The sequence below is a fragment of the Xiphophorus couchianus genome, chromosome 10 (assembly GCF_001444195.1).
Source record: "Xiphophorus couchianus chromosome 10, X_couchianus-1.0, whole genome shotgun sequence".
NCBI lineage: Eukaryota > Metazoa > Chordata > Actinopteri > Cyprinodontiformes > Poeciliidae > Xiphophorus > Xiphophorus couchianus.
This window is the reverse complement of record NC_040237.1, coordinates 3,211,954-3,233,437: the sequence shown is the minus strand read 5'-3', so window position 1 is coordinate 3,233,437 and position 21,484 is coordinate 3,211,954. Positions and strand designations below refer to the sequence as shown.

Here is a 21,484-nt window from a genome sequence, read left to right as displayed (position 1 = left end):
AACAAAATTTGCATGTACGCCATATTTAAGGTTGTTACTGTCAACCATCATCAGGTCTATTTGCACCATAGTTTGGTCTCTAACCCAAGCACCTTTTCTCTTGCAATCATTTTTACTCACACAAACAGCCGAGCACAGAGGCCCAGCGCTGCATCCGCTGAGGTTAATTCACAGTTTATTTTTGAACTTGCAAGGAATGCCCACTGAGAGCAGGTTGTGCATGTTTGTGTTGCTGCAGAATCTGGCCTTGTTTAGTAATTCATAACTCACTGTATGTTTTTGCTTCATTTCAAACCTCTGTCAAAGCTTAATGAACAGTCTATTCTTCTGGGTCATTTTCTTTTTACTCTATATTTGCTCAAAAATACTCAAGGTATTTCACCTGATCGAAAACCCTTTTTAAAAAGAGGCAATTATTTGATTCAACTACTTTTTTTTCTCCTTTGGAAAAGTATGATCTTTTTTACTACAAGTTGTTGAGGATTTTTCAATGATAAATGTATTTTGTTATTTGTTTGTTTTGTTTGTAGTGTTGTGCTCCTGCTTACACTGCAGTAGAGTGTTCTTGAGTGTTCTCAACTGCAGACCTAGCAGACGAGAACACTCAGGTCTGTTCCTTCATGTTTCTGTTTTGATTTATTTCCACATTTTACAATTATTTGGAACAAATCACATAAACAAGGATACTAAACATTGTTTGTAGCAGATTTTTGAAGACATTTCAAGAAAACTTACCTAGAAAAGTTAAAAGATCTTTAATATGTGTATTTTATTAGTCTCCATGAAAGGGACTTTGTGGGTAGCTTGTTTTCTACAAAGAGGAGACAGGAAATTAACTTTCTCTAAATTCAGTGGACATTCAAACATTGACTTAAAAGCTTTTTAATCAAACTTAACAGAAAAATATTAATATTTTAATAGCATTTAAAAAATAATGGGATTCAAATCTGTGACATTGTCATATAACTATTGTTGAGGTGAAAAATAATATAGTTTCATTCAATATTTAAAATTGGTTGCTGTAGATACACAAAAGTAGTATTTTGTAGCAATTTGCTATGAATGGCATGTTCTCTTCTCTTTCTAGTTTTGAAGAGTTTGCACATTTCCTGTCTGCTTACAATAAATTCAGGCTGGTAGTGCCACAAAATCTAAAAAATTCTGTGAAAATAGCAAAACGGCTTCAGGTTGCATTTATTTTTTCAGAATTAAAAAAAAAAAAGTTAAATTAACTTTAATTGAAATGATAGTTCAAAAATTAATGCATTACTATTTTTTAATTTAATACTTAATAGGTTATTGTTCATTGACACTCATCATCATAATCATCATAGCAATAAAATGAATGAAATTAATGTTGAACTGTTATCCAAAAATATTGGATTTCTTTCTCTTCTGTGAAACATACTGAACTGAAAAGTTGATATCAGTGGGATAATGCCTCTACAATAAAAGATTATTCATTTTAAGGTTTTTACCCATCTTTGCAAAGCATAACATTAAATGTAGAGAAAGCTGTGTTATGTCTCAAATGAAATAATATTTCAAACCATCAACGTAAACATGCTTAGAAACCTGCTAGGACGGAGACATAACGCACCAGTAATCTGTGAACACACCAGTCTGACGGAGATGACAGAAGGGGTCACCCTTCTGTCATCTCCTTCTGTCAACCTGTCTTGTCTGTGCCAAGACAGGTTGCTCTCCTCACCCTGGGTTTTTAATTGGCTCATGATTAATCTTTAACTTTTCCTCCTCCTTCACTCGCTGTGCCTAATCATCAAGCAGTTATCAGCTGCTGAGGCTGATGTTAGTCTTAATTTTCATTATTGGTATTATCTTTTTATTATTATTTCTCCCTTTGGAGCATATGGGAAACTTGTTATGCATTCCTACACTCAGCTTACAATAATATATATATTAATAGATGAAAAAACAAGTACATTTGAGTCATCTTCGCACACCAAAGTTGGGTACATCACGGCATGCAATAATGAAATGCAAAGACGAAAGAAGGAAAGAAGCGGCAACCATAGTTCTTGTTGTTTGAGCATAATTAGCCTTTTTTCACATCATGTGCTGTGGCCTAAGCAGCACACATGGAAACTAAGATAACCCAACTTACATAATTATATTTTTTGGGAACTTTTTTTTCCCCTGATGCAAGTGTTAGGAAAGCAAGAACTTCCACTTCTCTTAGATGTGCATCAGAAGTGACAAATGCTATAGCCAACCTCAGCCTCTCACTTCCTACAGGCCAATGAAGGACATGACACTAGGTTCGAGAGGAATCTGGTGGAAAAAAGGCAATTTCCTTTCTTTTTAATGTAAAAAGCTCTGTCTTTGTTGTGCTTTCCGTGGATATCAAAACCTTTTCACTCCCTCACTACTCAATCTTGCCGTACTTCCCACCCCCCACTGGCCTCCCACGGGTGTCTCCCTCCTTAGCCTTCTCTCTCATCCTCTCATTCACCCATGGTTTGAAGTGTTCCTACCACCGGTGTGCCAGCTTGAGACCTCATTCCCGCTTCTTTCCAGTTGGGGCAAGAGTCGACCTCGCAAACCCGTCCATTTCATCTAGGAAGACAACTTATCAAACAGGCCTCCCTAAGGTGGATATATAGGCTTTGTTGCTGTGGTCGAGAGCTTCATCCTGATAATAGAGGAGGCATTGGGGGTCTGAAAGGTGCAGCAGCCGAAGGGGATGCCATCCTTTTAAAAAGTATATAACTAAGATTTGAGCAATCCTGCTTGCCAGGGTTCAAGCAAGACAAAGCAGAATGGCTCAGCTCTTAGCAGCAGCTTTCATCAATTCAAGACGACTCGCAGGTTTATTTTTAGAAAATCCCCATCAATGTGTTGATAATCTAATAGTAGATTATCAACACATTGATGTAGTCTTAGTTTTAATGCAGTTAAAGGGAAAAAATATGCTGATTTTCAGTATTTGACAAGGGAACATTATCTGATTCAGATTGATGGCTGATAAGGGTGTTTCTGTTCACAGTGGCTGTGACAGGGCCGATCTTAAAGTATAATTTGTAGTAAAATTTCTTACTTCCTTGAGAGTCTAAATGTCTAAAAGAAAAATTACCAGTGATGATTGCCTTTTGCTTTGTCAGATGAGATTCTTTTTGGAACTATTGAGCAGACCTCTTTGAATTACCGAGGAAAAGGTATTATGATATGGGATCCTCTCTAAATGGAACAATTTGTCAACATTTTAAAAATAATTAAATTAATTGGTGTTATTTGATTAAATTACATAAGTTGGTGTTGTGTTTCTGTTGGTTTTTTAAAAAACAGTATCGTCCTTGCTTTTTTCTGAAGTTTTACTGTTTTACAACACCATATAAAATGTCTCTTTTATCATACAAACTTCAATGTATTTTATTGGAATTTTATGTGATTGATCAACACAAGTTGCAACATTATTGTAAAGAGGAACGAAATAATGCAAGGTTTTACTTTTACTTTTGCAAATCTGAATACTGTAATTGATCTGCATTTGTTGACACATGAATATGCTTTGACCTGCAACATTCTGTTGTAGCTCTGGTTGAATATTTCAGGCTGTTGTCCTCCAGTAAGGTCAGCCTCCACCATTGACATACTTGTAACTCCACCCATCTTGCCATTAATTCTGACAAGCTTCCTTGTTTCTGCTGAAGAAAGCACCCCCACAGCATGATGCCATCACCACCATACTTTAAATTAGTAATGGTGTGTTCAAATTGATGTTCAGATTAGTCATTTGCCCTCTCACCTTGCCACTCTCCTGTTGAGACCAGATTTTTAGAGTGCATGAGTAATTATTGTCATTATATTTGCCCACCTAAGCTGTCATTATGTATAGCTCCTGCAGAGTTGCCATTGGGTTTTTGAGCTACTTCTCTGATTGTGACTAATGGCCAATCCATTGTAAACCCTTCAAATATTTGAATATTGTTTTATAATCTAATACAGCTTTAAATTTCTCCACAACTTCATCTCTGACCTATTTGGGGTGTTCTTTGGTCTTCATGATGCTGTTTGTTCATGAACAATCTTTAGCAAACCCCTGAGACCGTCACAGAACAGTTGTCTTTACACTGAGATTAAATTACACACAAGTGCAATGTGTATATGTAGTATTCTACAGAGAAAGATGTTCTTCAATGACAAACGCATTACTAAATAAACCAGCTATTTACAAAAAAGGTTCAAATGGCAAGTGCTGGGAATGACAGAACCCCTGGAGACCTGCCTGTCGGCCTTGTATACTGCTCAGATAATATTGTTTACTTGGATTACTGTAGAATATTCTACAAATTTTGTGAAAAATGCTTGTTTCATAGGATTAAGTGGTACATTCATAAACATGCAACAAAGCCCTAGAAGGTTAAAGAGTGTTTTAAAATAATCAAGAAGTAAACTTGTTTTAGTTGGATCAATCTTTCTAAGCTTGCCAACAAAAGTTCACTAATGATGTGATGTCTGAAGGCAATTGGTTAGACTGTTTTATTTTTCTCTTTAGGAATAGCTAAAGTAAAACGCATCAAAATTTATGATTTCAACATGACAACAATGTGAAAAAGTTCAGGATAGCTCGCCAGCATGCAGCCCTGGTTCCACAGGCTTGCATGGATGTTCAGGTCTTTTTGCTGTAGATGGCACTATTGCTCTAAGGATTGTCTTTTGTCTCAGGACAAACATGGACAACATTATCAATTGCTTTGAGGTGTTGGAGTGGAGTCAAAATGACAAATTCATTCCCCTTATTACTGTGTTTAACCTTTTCTTTATGTTTTCTTTTTGATATATTTTTTCCAATATTCACAGCATTCTTCTAAAGTTTTAGATCAGGAGAACAAAAAATAAAAATATGTGAAGTCTAATATAATTTTTTAAAGGTATTGTAAGAATTTCCTAATTTAGGCCTCACCAATTTTCACATCTCTTTTAAAATTTCACATATTCCTTAAGAATATGTGAAATTTTTTTTATATTCAATAGCAGAAGGGTCTAAATGTAAGAGGCATTCTGTTGAAGAATACTTGACTTAAATAAGGTTAATTAGAAGCCTTTAAATATAAGCCCCGATAAATTTTATTATTGAGTACCTCATAGTTATCTCTCTTTTAGTGTGTCTTATGGTCAAGGCAGTTATATTGATGGGAGGAGAGCCATTGTGCGATGCTTTTGTTGCAGGGCTAATTTACTTGGATAGAAATGCTGATGCTGATTCGTCATAAGATGCTGAATATTATTTCATCAAGGACCCCCAAAAAGATGCCATTCATCACTGCGCTTCAATGATTTCTTTTGAAACACACACTCTAAGCCTTTTTTGTGAGCTTGGTAAATATGTTGTCGCAGCGCACAAAGCCCGTTATTCCACGATCTGAAAACGTGATACGGTCACATTTTTTTGTATTCATCTGAAATACAGTACTTGAAGAAACGTGTTCATTCTGAAAAGGTTTGAAACGATGATGGAATGATTCTTTTACGTCTCCCGCTCATTTCTGGCTTCATTTATTCCATTATAGATCACGAAATTAAATCACGGACCCCGCTGTCGCAGGGATACAACTATCCCTTCCTAATTTCCAGTTGTCTGCTGGGTATTGTTTGGAGCTTCAGTCATGGTCAAGGGGGATGTCTGGACTGCCTCATCCTTTAATAAAAACGGTTTAGATGGAATGCTTCCTCGTGTCTGCCCAGGGAGATAATTAATGCATTTCCAAAGAGTCAACCAACCTTGAAATATTGAACAGTTTATTTTCCAGGTACACAGAGTTGAACATAATGGGGGGAAAATATGGTCTAAAAAATGTTTCCCCTCTATATATCCCTTTCACAAGTGACCTTAAAAATAAAACTTAAACCGCTGGACTGTTTTTTTTAACTTTTATAACACATATTTAAATCTTTTAAAAGGAAAAAACATGTTTCAGTTTTAATAAAAAATTAATTTAAAAAAATGGAAATACACTAAGAAATGAAAGATCAGATTACACTTACCAACTTTGAGCATAAATCTGACCAAAACATTTTTTTGTGTGTGAATCAAGATGCACTTTGGTGACCTGTTTTATTGGTTGAAAGTGTCATAATATTAGGGTGTTTACTACTCACTAAGCTGTTCATTTTTAGTACTACATTTACTCATTTAACAGTTGTTTAGTTGTGTAATTTCAATCTGTAGCGTATTAAATCTGATTTTATTGCTTTGCTTAAAAACAAAAAAAATAAGCATGTTGAGCAAAAATTAGAGAGGTTGAGAATTACCTTTTTTATATTGAGTTAGTTTTTATAACTAAGCCACAATATTTCAAGATTGCAGCAACCATTTAAGTTCCATTAATGCTTGACATGTTTGATATGATAAACAACTTTGATGGAGAAAATGGTTTGCAAAGTCATCTATCAAAAAGTTGTGTATTAAGTTTCTTTGCCCTTTAAAAAGTTAATTTTTCCTCCCAAATGCTGTTAATTATGTTGCAGTATTTTTGATAGATTTTTTTTAGGGAGGGTTGGACAAGTTTAATTCTTTCGTTAACCATGCTTCAAGAGATTATGTATTGGGATTGTTGTAATCCATCTTGAAGGGTTTATGTTTTTATGCCCCTTGTCCTCATTACTATGACTCTTGCAAGAGACAACATGACAGACCAACATGAGTTGGTTGTTCGACACTTTTTAAATCGCCTTAGGTTGGCTTACTTGTTCTTACCAGAGACAGAAGTGAAGACAAATTGACTCTTTGAATGTTTTTTTGTTTTGTTTTTTTGCTTAATAACCCATCAACGCTAAAGTCTAATCACTCATAACAAGTTATAAAAGGGACTCCCTTAAATTGTCTGGGATTTTCTTCCTCCATTTACTCTGCACTGAGTGCAGATTTAAGATGTAAGCAAGCGGATCTTCCTTTCTACTTAAGAATCACGGCTTTCATTTGGAGGTTGCTGTGAACTGTGCATCTTCCTCAAGCTATTTATCAATTTGGAGACTTGGAGGCTTTTCCACGGCTTTTAATGGACACCACTATTGGCTTCATTCATGGATTTAGTACTTGTCACTCAAGTTGGTTGAAGCAGTTTGTTACAAAGCTTAAAAGGACGCAATCATATGTAATTTGGAATGTGTTAGGTAAATAAAAACACCAGCACCCTTAAAATGGAGTTTGTGCAAGGGTTAAAGAAATCTGTAAATCTTTTTTCTAAGACATATTTTGACTAACTACAAAGCCATCTTTCGTTATTAATGAGTAATTAGATAAATACACTGTAATTTGTGTAATTACATTATTATTAATGGAGTCTTTTAAGCTACAAGCTGGAGATGCACCAGTCTGGCTTAGCTGATACAAATTGTGATTTCTGACCAATTTTTGATTTTTCTTTTTTTTTTTTTGTCATGTAAAGAATACAACACACATAAGACAGCAAATTTGCAGGTCCTTATGAGAGCAAGTTGGTCATTTTAACACATTCATGAAATTTTAAAATCAAATTCATTGACATATGGCCTGCTGGGCTCTGCTCAGAGCTGATTAACGGAAATTTGTTCTCGTTTTGATCTCTGCCAGATTGATCAGTGCATCTCTATCAATCAATCTTTATATTTTGAGTACTTTTTATGAACAACATGGGAAACGCAAAGTGTTTTACTAGGAATGAACAAGAGGCAATGAACAACACAGAAATACCAACAAAACAAACTAATTCAACAAACTACGGTAGCTTAAATAAGGATGGGAAAATTAACCCAAATGCACAACATTGTTTAAAAAAGAGGGGACATTGGTTTGAACTTACTAAGGAAAGGCAGCTGTGTTTATAAGACAAACATGAAAAATACTAAAATGCTAAATTCAAACAACTTATTTAAAAGTTCTTCAATTATTGATAAAACAAAATAAGTGGATATAGTAATTATAGTCAAACCAAAACTGCAGTAGAACTACAGTTATAATTAACTTTACATAAAATCAAAATATAAAAAAAATATTTATTGCAAACAGTTTGCTATTGGAAGACAAAAAGATGCCATTTAAGTTGACTTTTAAACATATCAACACCCTGTGCTGTCTTCAGGTGAAGGCAGAAGACGACGATGATCCATCGCCTAAATCATAATCAATGAGGAATGGATAAGCAAATGGCTTCTGCTATCATAATGCACTTTAAATTAAGATTTGATCTAGAATAATTGATAATTTTGTATGTATTACTGTCATGAAGAATAGTACATACAGATACAGAATGGAAATAGTTATGTTTGCCTTATTAGATCTGAAGTAAACATAAACCTTATGCCTATTTGCAGATTTTTTTATATATTGGGTAACAAATAAGCATTAGGAAAGCACTAGGAAAAATCTTGGTATTTCTAGTGATAAATTCTATTTTTTGTTCAGAGTTGCCTCACAGAAATCACATAGCCTCACATTTGTAGTGAGATCTCCCCACTCCTTCCTCCTGTTCATCTCTCTTATGGTAACTTTTGTCTGTAAGGAGGGGGATATCTGCATTTTGCCCGAAGCACCGGATTTGTTTGTCAGTGTGCAAATTCGGCCGTTATCCGACCAGCCGATCGTTTCCTCTCCCCGCTTATCTCTCCTGGCCCCTCCAAAGTCACCGCACTTCTACACACAGTGACAGCGATCAGTATAGCTTTCAGACGCTTGTCTGGCTCAGTCTTAAGCGGGAAGTGAAGGCCCTCCCAGGTCCCCTCGCTGTCCTCGGGGCTTGTGTGATTGAGTGACTGGTGAGAGCGGGGGGCTAAAGATAATAAGGGGGGGATATAAAGACATGGGGAGATGATATGATAACGCCCCCTCCTCCCTCACTCCTTTCCACCTCCCCTTCACTTTTTCTTTCTGTTCTCCTCTCTGTCCTACTCCCCATTTTTATGCAGCGAGCCCATCCCATGCACCAGTGTAAACCAGAAGTGACATGTGACACCCACTCCCCAGTGATGTGCTGACAAGCAGGTACTAGAATAGGTGACAATGTTTTCTTTTTTGCCAGACTGGCTTAAGTATGCTGAGGGGGATTCATGAAGTATTTATGAAATATATTATGAATCACTGGCTCTGTGTTTTCCGTCTGTATTTTAGGCAGTGGCATTTGATTTTTAATAAGTAAGCCTCAGAGAAGGAAACACGGTGAATAGATGAGGAACTCTTTTTGCATCCTGTGTTTACTGGTGTTTCCTAATAATTATATTTCCATGTTTGCACGTTTTAATCCCAGCTCACAACCCTGACACACACACGTACACCCCCCCCCCCCCCACACACACACACACACACACAATTAAACCTAAGTTTCTTCCTCTGATCGTAAGTGTTTCTAATGAGGGAGCATGCCAAAAAGAAAGGGGGATGTACTTTTGCTCTCTGCAACCAACAATTTTGCCTTTTTTCTGGTGTTTTTGAAGCCTGCAGTGGTATCTAGCTGTGGCCTTGATCAGAATTACATTGTGGAAGATGAATTAAGTGCTTTTTCTTTTTTTTTCAATTATCCCAGAGGTTGGCAAACATTAGAGCATCAGCTTAGTCCTGCAGTGAGACTAAAGTCTTTAGTTTTGTTCCTCTGTTTGTTCTCCTGTTTGCTTCATTTTTTTGTGTGTGTTTTCCAAAAGCACATAAAATGAGAGAAAATTTAATAGCTTATTAGATAAATAGTTTTAAGCTAGGCATTGGTCATATGAGATACTTGCATACAAATACCATGATTTCATGGGATTTACACAAAATGTAAAATAAAAACATGATCTGATTAGTTTTACTTAAAATAGAAAAGCAACCATTATTCCTGGATGTTGCTCAGTTGACATTACTTTGATCATTGGCAGGTGTGATTAAACATGTATAAATTGTTGGAGTAATTTTTTCCCTATTGTTATTTTAAAAAATGAACAGTGAATCAGTGATGTTTAATTAAAAAAAACTTGCTATTCCTTATTAGCCAGGATTGCTAGCCTGAAGTCTGCTGCTTTACAGACACAACCCTTGTAGCTTGGCAGCTGTAATTTTTAAACTATCATCTTTATAAAAGTGATATAATGCACTCCTATAATTCCTACACTATGTATTTTTTTGGCATCAGAAATATTTCCAAAAAGTCAAATTTGTCATTGTTGTAATTGAGGAAAAAAAATAAAGTAATTTTAATTCAGTCAACCGCAGTGCACAGCAGTAAGTTGTGGAGGACATCTTATTTATTTTCACATCTTATTTATTTTATTTATTTTGAACATGATAGAAGTATAAAATCACACACATGAACAAGGAATGCAAAAGACATATTTTTGTACTACAATAATCTTAACATGCTCGAAAAGAATTAGGAAGAAGTAGGAAACTTATGAACTCCTACTCCATAAACTCATGTAATATTTTCAGGCCCTCATTATTAAATAAAAAAAATAAAATAAACATATTTTGAACATATGTTTAGCATATTTTAAGTGACCAGAGTTATGAAACTCTGGTCACTCTTGACACACTATGGCACGTCAAACGGACTTTAAACCATACAAATAGTTGAATGGAAAGTCTTAGCAGTTTGGATGTGGACTCCACTAATTGACTGACAGGATTATCAGTACTATCAGTATAAAGGGGAAAAGATATCTAATTTTTCAACAGCTGATCAGCAGTCCACAGGAAGAAATGAGAGAGGGGCAGCACTATGTTACTCTATGTTGCTTCCACTACCACTATTTCTCTGCCATTTTATTAAAAGAATTTAAAATTGCCTGAAAGTTATGAAGGACAGTTTTTGATGTATTTATGCTGTAGTGTTTCCACTTTTACATGTCTACCTCAGTTAATTCCCCTTGGAAACATTTATTCTACATACTTCCTTTTGTTTACTTAAAAAAATATTATTACACAACTGTGATTGTTTATTCTAACCCATTTTATTTTTTATTTGACCCTTTTAAGTTGTCTTCACTTCTCCACCGTAAGCATTAGTTGGCCATTTCTCCTAATTTCCGAACTGCTGGTGCATTCCAGCGCAGAACCTGCAGACACCCAGGAAACTGTGAAGTGCATTGGGAAGTTCAGGAGGGCACATGTTGGAAAGGCTTGGAAAAGAGGCCTAACTGGCCTCATCAGCATTTCAATGTGTTCCGCATAGTGAAATGACAAAGTATACATAAATATATAGAGATAATGATCTGGCTAAGTCTCTATGTGTGCTGCTGCATTCTTATGCTAATGGTGAAGCAATTCAGCACCAACAATGGACACATTACAATAAAAGGTAAAGCACTAAAGGAGATGGCCTTCTGTGTGTGTCCACTGATGGACACGCATGTGCACACGCTCAGCAGGCCCAACTCCTTTCCCTTTGTGTCTAGTTTCTTCTTTTTTTTATTACATTTTTCAATTTTAGATAACAGTCCAAGAATAGACATCAAACAGAAATGAATCATAAATCGAGGTCAGGACTGAGCCTCTTTCCAAAGCAGAGGAAGGGTTAAAAGTGAAGGTATCTTTAAAAAAGATGGGAAGACTGATAGGTGAGGAGTTCTTCTCAGCAAAGGGATCAGTGAACCATATGTAGGTGCCCACAGGCTAATGGGCCGGTTGGTCCCTGGCTTGCCAGGTATCCAGCAAGCACACAAACACATTCATACACACCCTCTCTTTTTCCCTCCTTGTCATCCTCCAGTACCCACCTCTCCCACCCCTCCTGTGAAAATACCTCCTCCACTTTTCCTCTAATCTCACCTTTTTCTCTGGTGCTGACCCGGGGAGGCCGGCTTTATTCCCCACTGCACGCCAGAAGCCAGCGTTGTGATCGGAGCCCGGGCCCCTGCGCTGGTTCTCCTCTCCTCTTTTCTTGCCCTGGCTACCCACCTCCCCGACGGCTCTACTCTATTGATTTACTCCTCCAACCAATGCTGTCTGTCTCTGTTTTGCACCACCAGCACCCAGGTCCCTCATCTTTAGAACCTTCCCTCTCTCTTTATTTTTCTATCTTTTCATACTTTCTTTCTGTCCCATCCTGCACAACTTTGCTCTTGGTAAGACAAAAACCTGACAGGATGAGAGAAGACGACAAATAAGAGTGATGGGAAGATAGTCTGGGAGGGAAAAATGGGGGCTTTGATTTTTTCTTTTTAGAAGCACTTTCATATTTTAATATTGGGTTTAATCGCACTCTTGTGCCTTAAAGAAATAACCATCAGCCTTCAAAAAGTATACAGTTCCTTCTCCATCAAAGTCCTGCTTGATATTGCTCTTTTGTTTGGAGTTCCCTTGCAACCCCTGCCTGTGCTCTTCACTCACACTATCCTGACCACTTTCTTTATGGTAACAGTTTTTAAGCTTATATTGACTGATCTTACCGATCAGTCATTTCTACTTTGCAGTTGAAATTACTTTTTAGGGAAATGCACAACTGGTATTACAGAGAAATGAGAATAAAAAGCCTCCATCAGAATAGTATTCTTCTACCGTCAAACTCTCTTCCAAGAGTTGAAATCCTGTATCAATGTGGTTTAATTTAGAAAGTGTATAGATTTTCTTAAAACATGTCTGGCTTTTATTTGTATTTTAAGTATTAGAAGAAAAATGGTAAAATGGTTACCAAAAAAACTTGCGTGTCTTTGAATTTCAGTTAAAATGCATATGTTGATTAAAGTAATTGTAACTATTTCTAATTTATTCGAACAGTACCAATTCATAAAGGAAAATAAAAGAATAAAGGTAAAGAAAATTGCATCATAAACAATAAATGTATTGTACGACTAGTCATAACAGTTAAGACAGAGTTAAAATAACCCACAGAAAATAAAAACATACATTTTCTGTTTATTCATCACATGCTCAGTTTGTCATCTAAACAATGTCCTGTTTAGATGACAGCAGCTCCTGAACAGATATCCTTACTGATTCACACAAATACCGTATAAAAGCTGCCAATAAATTAGGCAATGTTGATTCTATATTTTGCGAGTGAAATGACAATACAGAAATATAATAACTTGAATTGTATACTCTAAAGCCACCCGATCCTCGGTTACCAGCTCATATGGCTCAGTTTGATTTATCGCGTTGTCGTTGCTGATCTTTCGCCTTTAATGTTTTCGACATTCACCTCTTGAAGCCTCCTCAAGGTATTTCGTGGAAGTAAAACACAATGCAGTGTGTACAGAAGCCACCAGAGCACCAACCTGTGAGCTAATGAGAGGCCCCATGCTGTTATCTGCAACTGCTGCCTTTTCTTTTAGGGGAGAGAACACACACGCGGGGTACGTCGCTCACATATGTTGCACGCATACTTCCTTTAAAGGAGGGTTTCTTTAGGATGCAAAGGTCTCATAAAAGTCTCAGTTATACAAACGGTCGCCCTCGTGCGCACACATGGACTCGCACACAGCGCACAGCAGACATAATTGAAGGATCCAGCGGCACCAAAGACCACAGTAAAGCAAAGGCTCAAATGACACCCTCCTGTGGCAGTCTCAATTGTAGCTGCTCCTCTTTGTCTTTTAATATATCAAATGCTTTCAAAAAGGAAACTTAATTGAACAACCTCTCAAAATTTGTTACTAGTAGGGGGGAGCAAAAAATGCAACGCAACAATTTTTTCTAGAGGTTTTTTTAAAAAACGTTTTATTTCCTTTGAGTGTGCATGTTTTCCTTTGTGCTGGGTGTGCGTGTGCACGCATTAAACACCTACCGTGCAAAGATGCATTATTTAAGATGCTGTTGTGATACTTGCGCCTGCTTAAAGGTCTCTGCTTCCTTTAAACGCCATGCCGCGTCAGTCAACCTCTGCCCCCACATGTGGGGAGACTAGAGTGGGACCTGCTGGCAGCGATCCACATATAAGCTGGGAAAATCACAGCTGGGGAGGACAAGAAGTAATATAGATAACCTTTCAGTTAAGCATACAAGTAGCCATTTTTCTCAGCATTAATTTTTTTTTTTTTTCCCCATCACATAAAGTTTTAGACATTTATTTTGTGGAGTTTTATGATAAGAAAGCATGTAAAATTTGTAGGCATCCATTTGCGATTCCTGCTCACTTAGAGCTTGTTTAACACTTTGCTTTTGATCTGTTTGCCATTTCTTACAGAAACGTGTAGCAGGAAAAAAAATATAAAAGGCCAGTTTGCAATTACATGGAGCCGGACATGAGAGTTATTAAACCTAACTCACCCAGTCGCTCTCCTACTGCTGAAAAAGCCTTTTACAGAACACAGCATTCTAAATTTTCTATAGTTAATTATTCTTCATGCTATGCCACCAGCCGTGTGTGCAGGGTGGAAAGGAAAAGCTCGGGAAAGTAGAGGAAATAAGCATCTGCGGAAGATCTTCAGGGCCCCTCATTACACTCTGCCCCTGGGTATTTTTACGCCTTTTATTTCTCATCTAATGAACTGTTTACATTTCTTTATTCCTGCTTTCTAGGCACCACAATTATTCGACTTGTCCTTGTGTCATTCCTCTCATGAGGCTGGGACCAACGAGGAGAGTTAGAGGTCACTGAATTAAGATTATTTTGATTTTATTTTAATTGTTGGATTTCTTTTAAATTTGTTGAGGTATTGGTTGCAATCTGTTTCAGATTGAAATTTGATTTATATATATATATATGTAATTACAAACATCTTTTAAAATGTTTAAAAGATTGTTTTAGATTGTTTTATCTATTGTTTTATAGAGGAACTTCACAAATCTTTCCATTAAAAGAATCATGATATATAAGCCAATAGACTATAAAGGATTTTTTCAGACAGAAAATATCCATGTATTTGTTATAATTAGATTAAGATCATTCTCTTCTTAGAGGATTATGCTGAACTGATTAGCATATCTGATATAAATTGTTCCTTGTGCATATGTAATTGCATTTTGACGGGCATAGAAGATTGCTTTTTCTTTTTTTTTTTTGTCAGCCATCATGTCAACAGAGGTAAAACGTGTGTTTTTGACAGGACACCGGCACCTCCGTCGCCGCATTTGACAGGATGTGTAGAGATTTTTTAAAGGCGGGCCACTTTGCATAAAGTTAAGATGTATCTTTGTACTTTTCTTGTGTGCTTCCGGGAATAGAAGCAGTTTCTCACCCTGGATTAAAAAATGTGATAAAAGACAGACCTTTCAAAAGGATTAAAAAAAGCTTAGTTTTTTCCTTGTATGAGCAATAAGGTATCTTCTGAAAGCACTTCTTCTGTTTTAGATTGCAAAGCCTGATTAGTTGGTTTTCTCCTAATATGCAGAACTTTGCCTCAACATACTGTAAATAAAGAAGAGAAGGTTTTTACTATGCACAGATCTGATTCCTGACCTCGAAACTGAGCTTCTTGTCATTTAATCCAACAGCAAGCTGATAATAAAAATTTTTTACCACATGAAGCAGTGTTGCACCTGCTTATATTTTACATCAAATGGAAAAGCAGCAATCGCTCAGGAATCTGTTGTTTTCCAGAGGGGGAATCCAAAAAAGCCGAGCGCATACTGTAGGTACGGGGGAAGTGGCGGCGGCGCTTTCATTTCCGTGACATTTTCCATTCTTCGTGCTCTCTTTGTTATCTGCTCTGTTCTCATTGCAGAAGCCCCTTCATGCATTCATCTGCAACAAACAGCTATTTAGAAATACAAAACAACACAGAAAAACCCTGCGTATGGTTTGAAGGCGACGCAAGCCTCAGCATTCAAATCAATGCTTCTCCCGGGTTTCTTCGTCTCAATTACTGGAGAAGTCGTCTTTCCCCCTAAGTTGCACTGCAGCTCTTTAAGATGAAACTTGACTTAAATGGAAAGTGTGGGTGTTTTGTCGACCCTCCCCCCCCCTCCCTTCCTGGCAAAAAAGGTGTATGTGTGTGCCTGATGTGTTAGTGTACTTGCTGCCTTAATCTCGTTTTTCTTTTTACGCTTCTACTTGCATCTTTAATTTCTTTTAAAGTTACTGCAAACAGACACACATTGACCTAACGGTAGATTTAACCTCTACCAGAAGGTGGGGCTGAAAAAAAATGAGTAACATGGCAACAACAAGGAAATATTATTTATTTAAATATACAGTCCTCTACAAAGATATCCATATCCCGTGAAATTTCCCACATTTTTTTCACATTACAACCACAAAACATTTTCATTTTATAAATATTAATTTATAAAGATTTATAATATTAATTGTGAAGTGCAAAGGAACAGGCTAATGGGTGTTGAGATTATTTTCAGCCAAAATCCACACAGTACAGCAGGTGTTTGTAGAAGCTCCCCTTTTACTCAGCAACTCCTAAATAAAATGTTTGTTTTGAGGCTTTCATAAGAGGAAAATATTTTTAATAATAAGCAACACTTGGAAAATGTATATATATTTAAATATATATATATATAACACTTGGAAAATTTATAAAAAATATACAATAATTTATTCATATCATCGATTTACTACAGAGATTTTCATATATTTTGTGGTGGTGTGCAGAATTATTGCACTTTTAAAGTTTTGTTCTTTACAGTCTAATGCAAGTCAGACTGTCTATTTATATATTGAGCTACCTCAATGACAGTAATAGATGGCGCTGTCTTTTGGAAACTGTATCTGTTTAAAGTCTCACTTCCTTGATACTCTGTGAAGTAATTTGAAAATGTCTTAAGATAATTGGATACACTGGATTTTACTTAGGTGTGCTGGAGTAAAGAGGGGATAGAATAAAAAAACCACACCACACTTTTGAGTTTTTAATCTATATAAAAAAGTGTTTTCCTCTCACTTGAGTTTGAGTTTGTGACATAAAATTCCATTAAAGTTCATCCAAGGTCGTGGTTTTCTTTTACAAAACACTATCACCTAATTTACTTGGAATGTGCAGACTTTCAGTTGCAAGACACTTTTACAATTGGAAATAAAGCAGATCATTTTGGATAATTCAACTTGATTAAACAAATTAAAATGACTTTTAGGGCCTAAGAGGGAATTACATTTCTGAAGATTTTTAAAGAAATAATAATTAACTGTTCCATGACTGAGAATTAAAGTGCAACAAAACCAGGATTTATCAATTTATGGAGGAATCAGATCTTATGTGGCACATTTTGACAGTGATTCTGTCCTTATGTGTGCTCTTCAAGGGGCGGGGGTTAGTGGGCTGTGTTGTGTGTTCGAGTCTGTGCTGCCAATCTTTTTTTTTTTTTCCCTCCCTCAGTAGGCGTTCAGCGGTTGGCTTTGCTCCCTGTGGTCGAGTGTTGTTTGGGTGCTCTCTTTATCTAATGGGTTTTTGTGGTCTGGGTCAATCAGGCCCCTCTGTCTCCTCAGTAATTACTCCTGAGAACTGTGGCTCTCGCCATCATGATAATAACAGCCAAATCACATCAGCCATGACTTTCCACTCAGTGCTTCAGATTATGAGGAGAGACAAAATAAAATAAGGAAAGAAATCAGTCGGCTCGATTGCGATGGGATTCCGAGTTATTTCAATCAAGCAACTTGATATCATCTCTCTGGGTTTGTGTGTATGTGTGTGTGTGTTTTTTTTTTTTAGAATAGTCTTTTTCAAGCTGCTTCTCCTGAGGAAGGTGGCATGAATGTACCTAATACGATACCTTCTTGAAACTTTCCTACTTTAGAAAGTGTGGGGTGAAAGAAAAAATACAGCCTTTCAGGAAAACAATGTCCCCAGCAGGTAATTGGGTGATCCTTCACTGAATTTCTTTATTTTGTTTTGAATATAAATAAACTGCATGTACTTATTTTGAGTCATTTACAAGCTAAATAAATTATTAAATAAACAATATAAATAATTTGTGTGAAAGAAAAGCGATATTTTCATTCGTCTGCTTGTGTTTGCCTTTGATTTTTGCCCACCTCCTTGCAGCCCACCTAGAAAACCCTGTTAAGGCAGTGAGGGGGGGGGGAACGAAGGAAGGCTCAGTAAACACTTTCTCTGTCTGCTGCTGGTGTGTGTTTAGTTTAGAGGGCATGCCAAGAGGCTGTTTTTCCACGGGTCGGGCGTCTGTAAACAAGTAGTACAATGGCAGCCAACTCCAGCACAATCGGAGGTGGCATTCTCTTGAAGTCTGTGTGAAATGTGTGTCTGAGTGTTTTTCTTTTTTTGGGGGTGGTGTTTTTTTTTCTTTCTCCTTTTCTGTTATATATTTATTTATTTTTTTGTGGGACATGGCATTCCTTTTTTTATTGTAGCCTATCTGGAGACACACAGAGAGAGAGAGAGAGAGAGAGAAGCAGAGAGAGAGAGACAGCGGGTTAGACTTTGTATGTCCATGCACGAGGCAACCCTAAATCCGATGGGCCGCCAATGGGTGATGAATTATTCCCTGTCTAAGTCACAGCATTGGTGTTATCACAGAGGCTGCCAGTGCACTGAGATGACAGCGGTGACAGCCCCCCCAGAAAAGATTTAGCTCTGACAAGTGATACTTCCTCATGGCCCTCTCCCCTGTCCCCCTGCTCCACAGCCTCTCCATGCACATGAGATGTTTCATTACTCAACTTGTATTTGGTTAAGTGGGCAAGGTGATGTTGGGAGCTTCTTTTAAGAACACTGGCTGTAACAGATCACTTGCGATAGATGGATGCACGGGCATAAACACACACTGCAGCTTGTTGTCATTACTCGAAGCACTTACTTGCACACAAACATCCACAACCAGCATGTGTAGGATTGTTTGTCACTGAGTTCCATTAGGGGGCTCTCGTGCTTCAAGAATGCCTGTTACATTTTTTGCATCAATTGAACCACTAAACCATATTTCCCCTCTTGTTTTCTCTTTTTTGCTCCCCTTCTGTTACTTCCTCCTCCTCTTCTTCTTCCTCTTCTTTTTTTTGTCCTTTTTCCTCATCCTCCTCCTGCTGCAGAAAAGGTCACGTATTGCCTACAGTGATGAGGTGCGCAACGAGCTCCTGGGGGATGACGCCATCTCCTCGGAGAGCCAGGTAAGGTGCTAATCAGTTGGTGAAGGGGGGCGCGAAACAACGCCGGTGTGGGTGGCTCGACTGCCCCCCAGGGTGATTAGGTGCCCTCCCCACTCCACCCTCCCCTTTCTCTCGCAGGGGCCATCGAGAGCTGAAACCGCCACTATTGTCACCAAGTCATGTGGAAGCAACACTGTTTAATGCAAAGCTGGCCGGCCAGTTAGAAGGATCAGGGCATGGGACCAGCGTCTGGCCCATGCCAGATTGGGACCAACACATGCACATCTTATAAAAAAGAAAGACATAATTGAACACATTTCAATCCGAAACCCCACTATCCCCAAACGTCCAACAGCTGTTCTCCAGCTGGGTGCCTACTTGGATTCACAAGAGATTCTCACGATGAAGACACAAACAAAGACACACTCAAATGGACCTAGAAAATTGATTAATTTCACTTATTTCTTTACTTTTTTTTCTGTTTCTAAATTTTAATGTTCACAAGAGTGTTTGATAGAAGTGATCAAAAATGTTAAGTGGTCACAAATATCACTATAACTTTATATAACACTAAAACACTATAACAATAAATTTTAACAATGCCTTTTGCATTTAAAAATTTGAATGTCAATCTTCATTATTTTTCATGATTTTAAAGATTGCATTTATTTATTAATTTAGTAAAAATTAGTTTATTGTTTATTCAAACAGTGCAATATCAATACCATTTTTCTGATAGATAGATAGATATACACTTAAAAGGACAATTTTTGAAAAATTGGTGATGATTTAAAAAAAAAACAGGCAAAAAAAAACATTTATACAGTTTATTTATGAATTAAAACTTTAAGTAACTTTTGGAATATTTTGTGCATCTAAATTCCAAATTGTTTATTATTATAAATAGCTTGAATAATTGTGGAAAAAATAATCTTAAGTATTCTTGTGCATTTTAACATTTTAGACAAGCTTACCTATTTCTCACAAGTACAGCTGCTGCCATGTCCTATGCAGCCACTCTCGATCTATGACCAGCCGTCTTTTGACTAATTATATTTTCTGTTTGGACTCGGCTGTCAGGCCGCACGGGTTACTGAGTCTCAAGGCGAGCATGGAGTTGTGCATGTTGACATTCAAATAAAAGCTCTGCACTTGCAAATTTGCAGGCTGAAAAGAAAAGACAGAGGAATAGTCAAATGCACCTTCACATTTAGTCCCACAGTGCTTTACAGACGCATGCAAAAGAGGGCAAAGGCAAATAAAGTTCTCAAGTTTTTTTTCTCCCCATCATCCTTTAAGTCATGACCCATTAACTGCACACTTTGGAGACATGTAGCATGAACCGAGATTTCCTGTTGATATGCTTATTTCCTGGCAATTCAGTGAAATCCAGACATCACCTCAACGTTGTAAGTCGAGGTTCGAAGGAGATTTGCTGTCAGAAAGGACAATTTTTACAAACTCCATGATGCAAAGTATCTTTCCAAAAAAAAAAGCAAAAAAATATTAATCTTGCTTAAGGCTGTATTTCTATTTTACTGTAATCATAATTATTTTACCCAAATAATTGTAATTAAAATTAAAATACCTGTGCAAATAATGTTACAATTTTTTAAAAAAGAAAAATAAATTCCTTATTATATGTGTGCCTGAATGTTATCATTTAAAGCCCAAAACACACGTCATTCGCATTATTAATAATTCTGATTTCACACTGTTATAATTAATAATATATAATTCAGAATATCTATTATTTATTATTAAAGGATTCAATAATTAAAAATGAAATGACATTATGCATGGTGCTAAATTTACTCTACCAGGAATTTAAAAATTAGAAAATGTAGGACAAATATTTTGCTATTTAAACCTTGTTTTGCAAGAAACATACGATAAACATCTAAATATCTTTAAAGCTTGAATTATAAAACTAATGAACTGTAAACATATTGAGATTATTTTGAAAATTAGGCCAAATGTTTGATGCTCAATTTAAAGAAAATCCAAGTCTATCTAAACTCAGTTTCAGCAAGTTGTGAGTAACAAAAGGAAAATAAATCTACATGTTGGGATGTTATTTATAGCCCTATTTGGTTCATTTTTTATTTCTAAAGTTGGGGAGATAACACTTGTCTTGGTCTTGCTGTGAGTGGAGTACTCAGAACTTGAGGGATTTTTTTTTTTTTTATCTAACGAGACGGCGTCGATAGGAAAGGGGAAAAGATGGTGGGGGCCTGGGCAAGTCGGTCAATTTAATTCCTGACGATCTGAAAGAGGTCAGGATCATTTCATATAGCCTTGGCAGAGCAGATCATTACCAGTCACAAATCTGTTGGTTACATGGCAAGGATTTATTGCTAAGTAAATAGGCAACCGTCATAAGTTCTAAAAATGGCGTGTTGGCCCTGCGATAATGGCTAAAGGACGATTTAATAGACTTCGGCATTTATTCGTTATCTGTATGCGGACAGAGACTGAATTGGCACTATCGCTCATTTTTTTTAATAATGTGGTAGGCTACCATTGCACTTTTTCCCCCCTGTTTCTTCTGCATGCAACACACACACATGCACACCCCCATGCAC

General features: G+C 36.8%; 1 protein-coding gene across 2 annotated transcripts in view; it reads left to right on the top strand.

Annotated features, from left to right (window-relative positions):
* The window catches only part of vti1a (vesicle transport through interaction with t-SNAREs 1A), a 133,302-nt gene that overhangs the window by 7,824 nt on the left and 103,994 nt on the right, over positions 1-21,484 (top strand). For both annotated transcript variants that reach the window (XM_028029748.1, XM_028029749.1), the window contains exon 4: positions 18,843-18,920. In XM_028029748.1, coding sequence (XP_027885549.1) covers positions 18,843-18,920 — 78 coding nt within the window. The remainder of the gene's footprint in view (positions 1-18,842; positions 18,921-21,484) is intronic.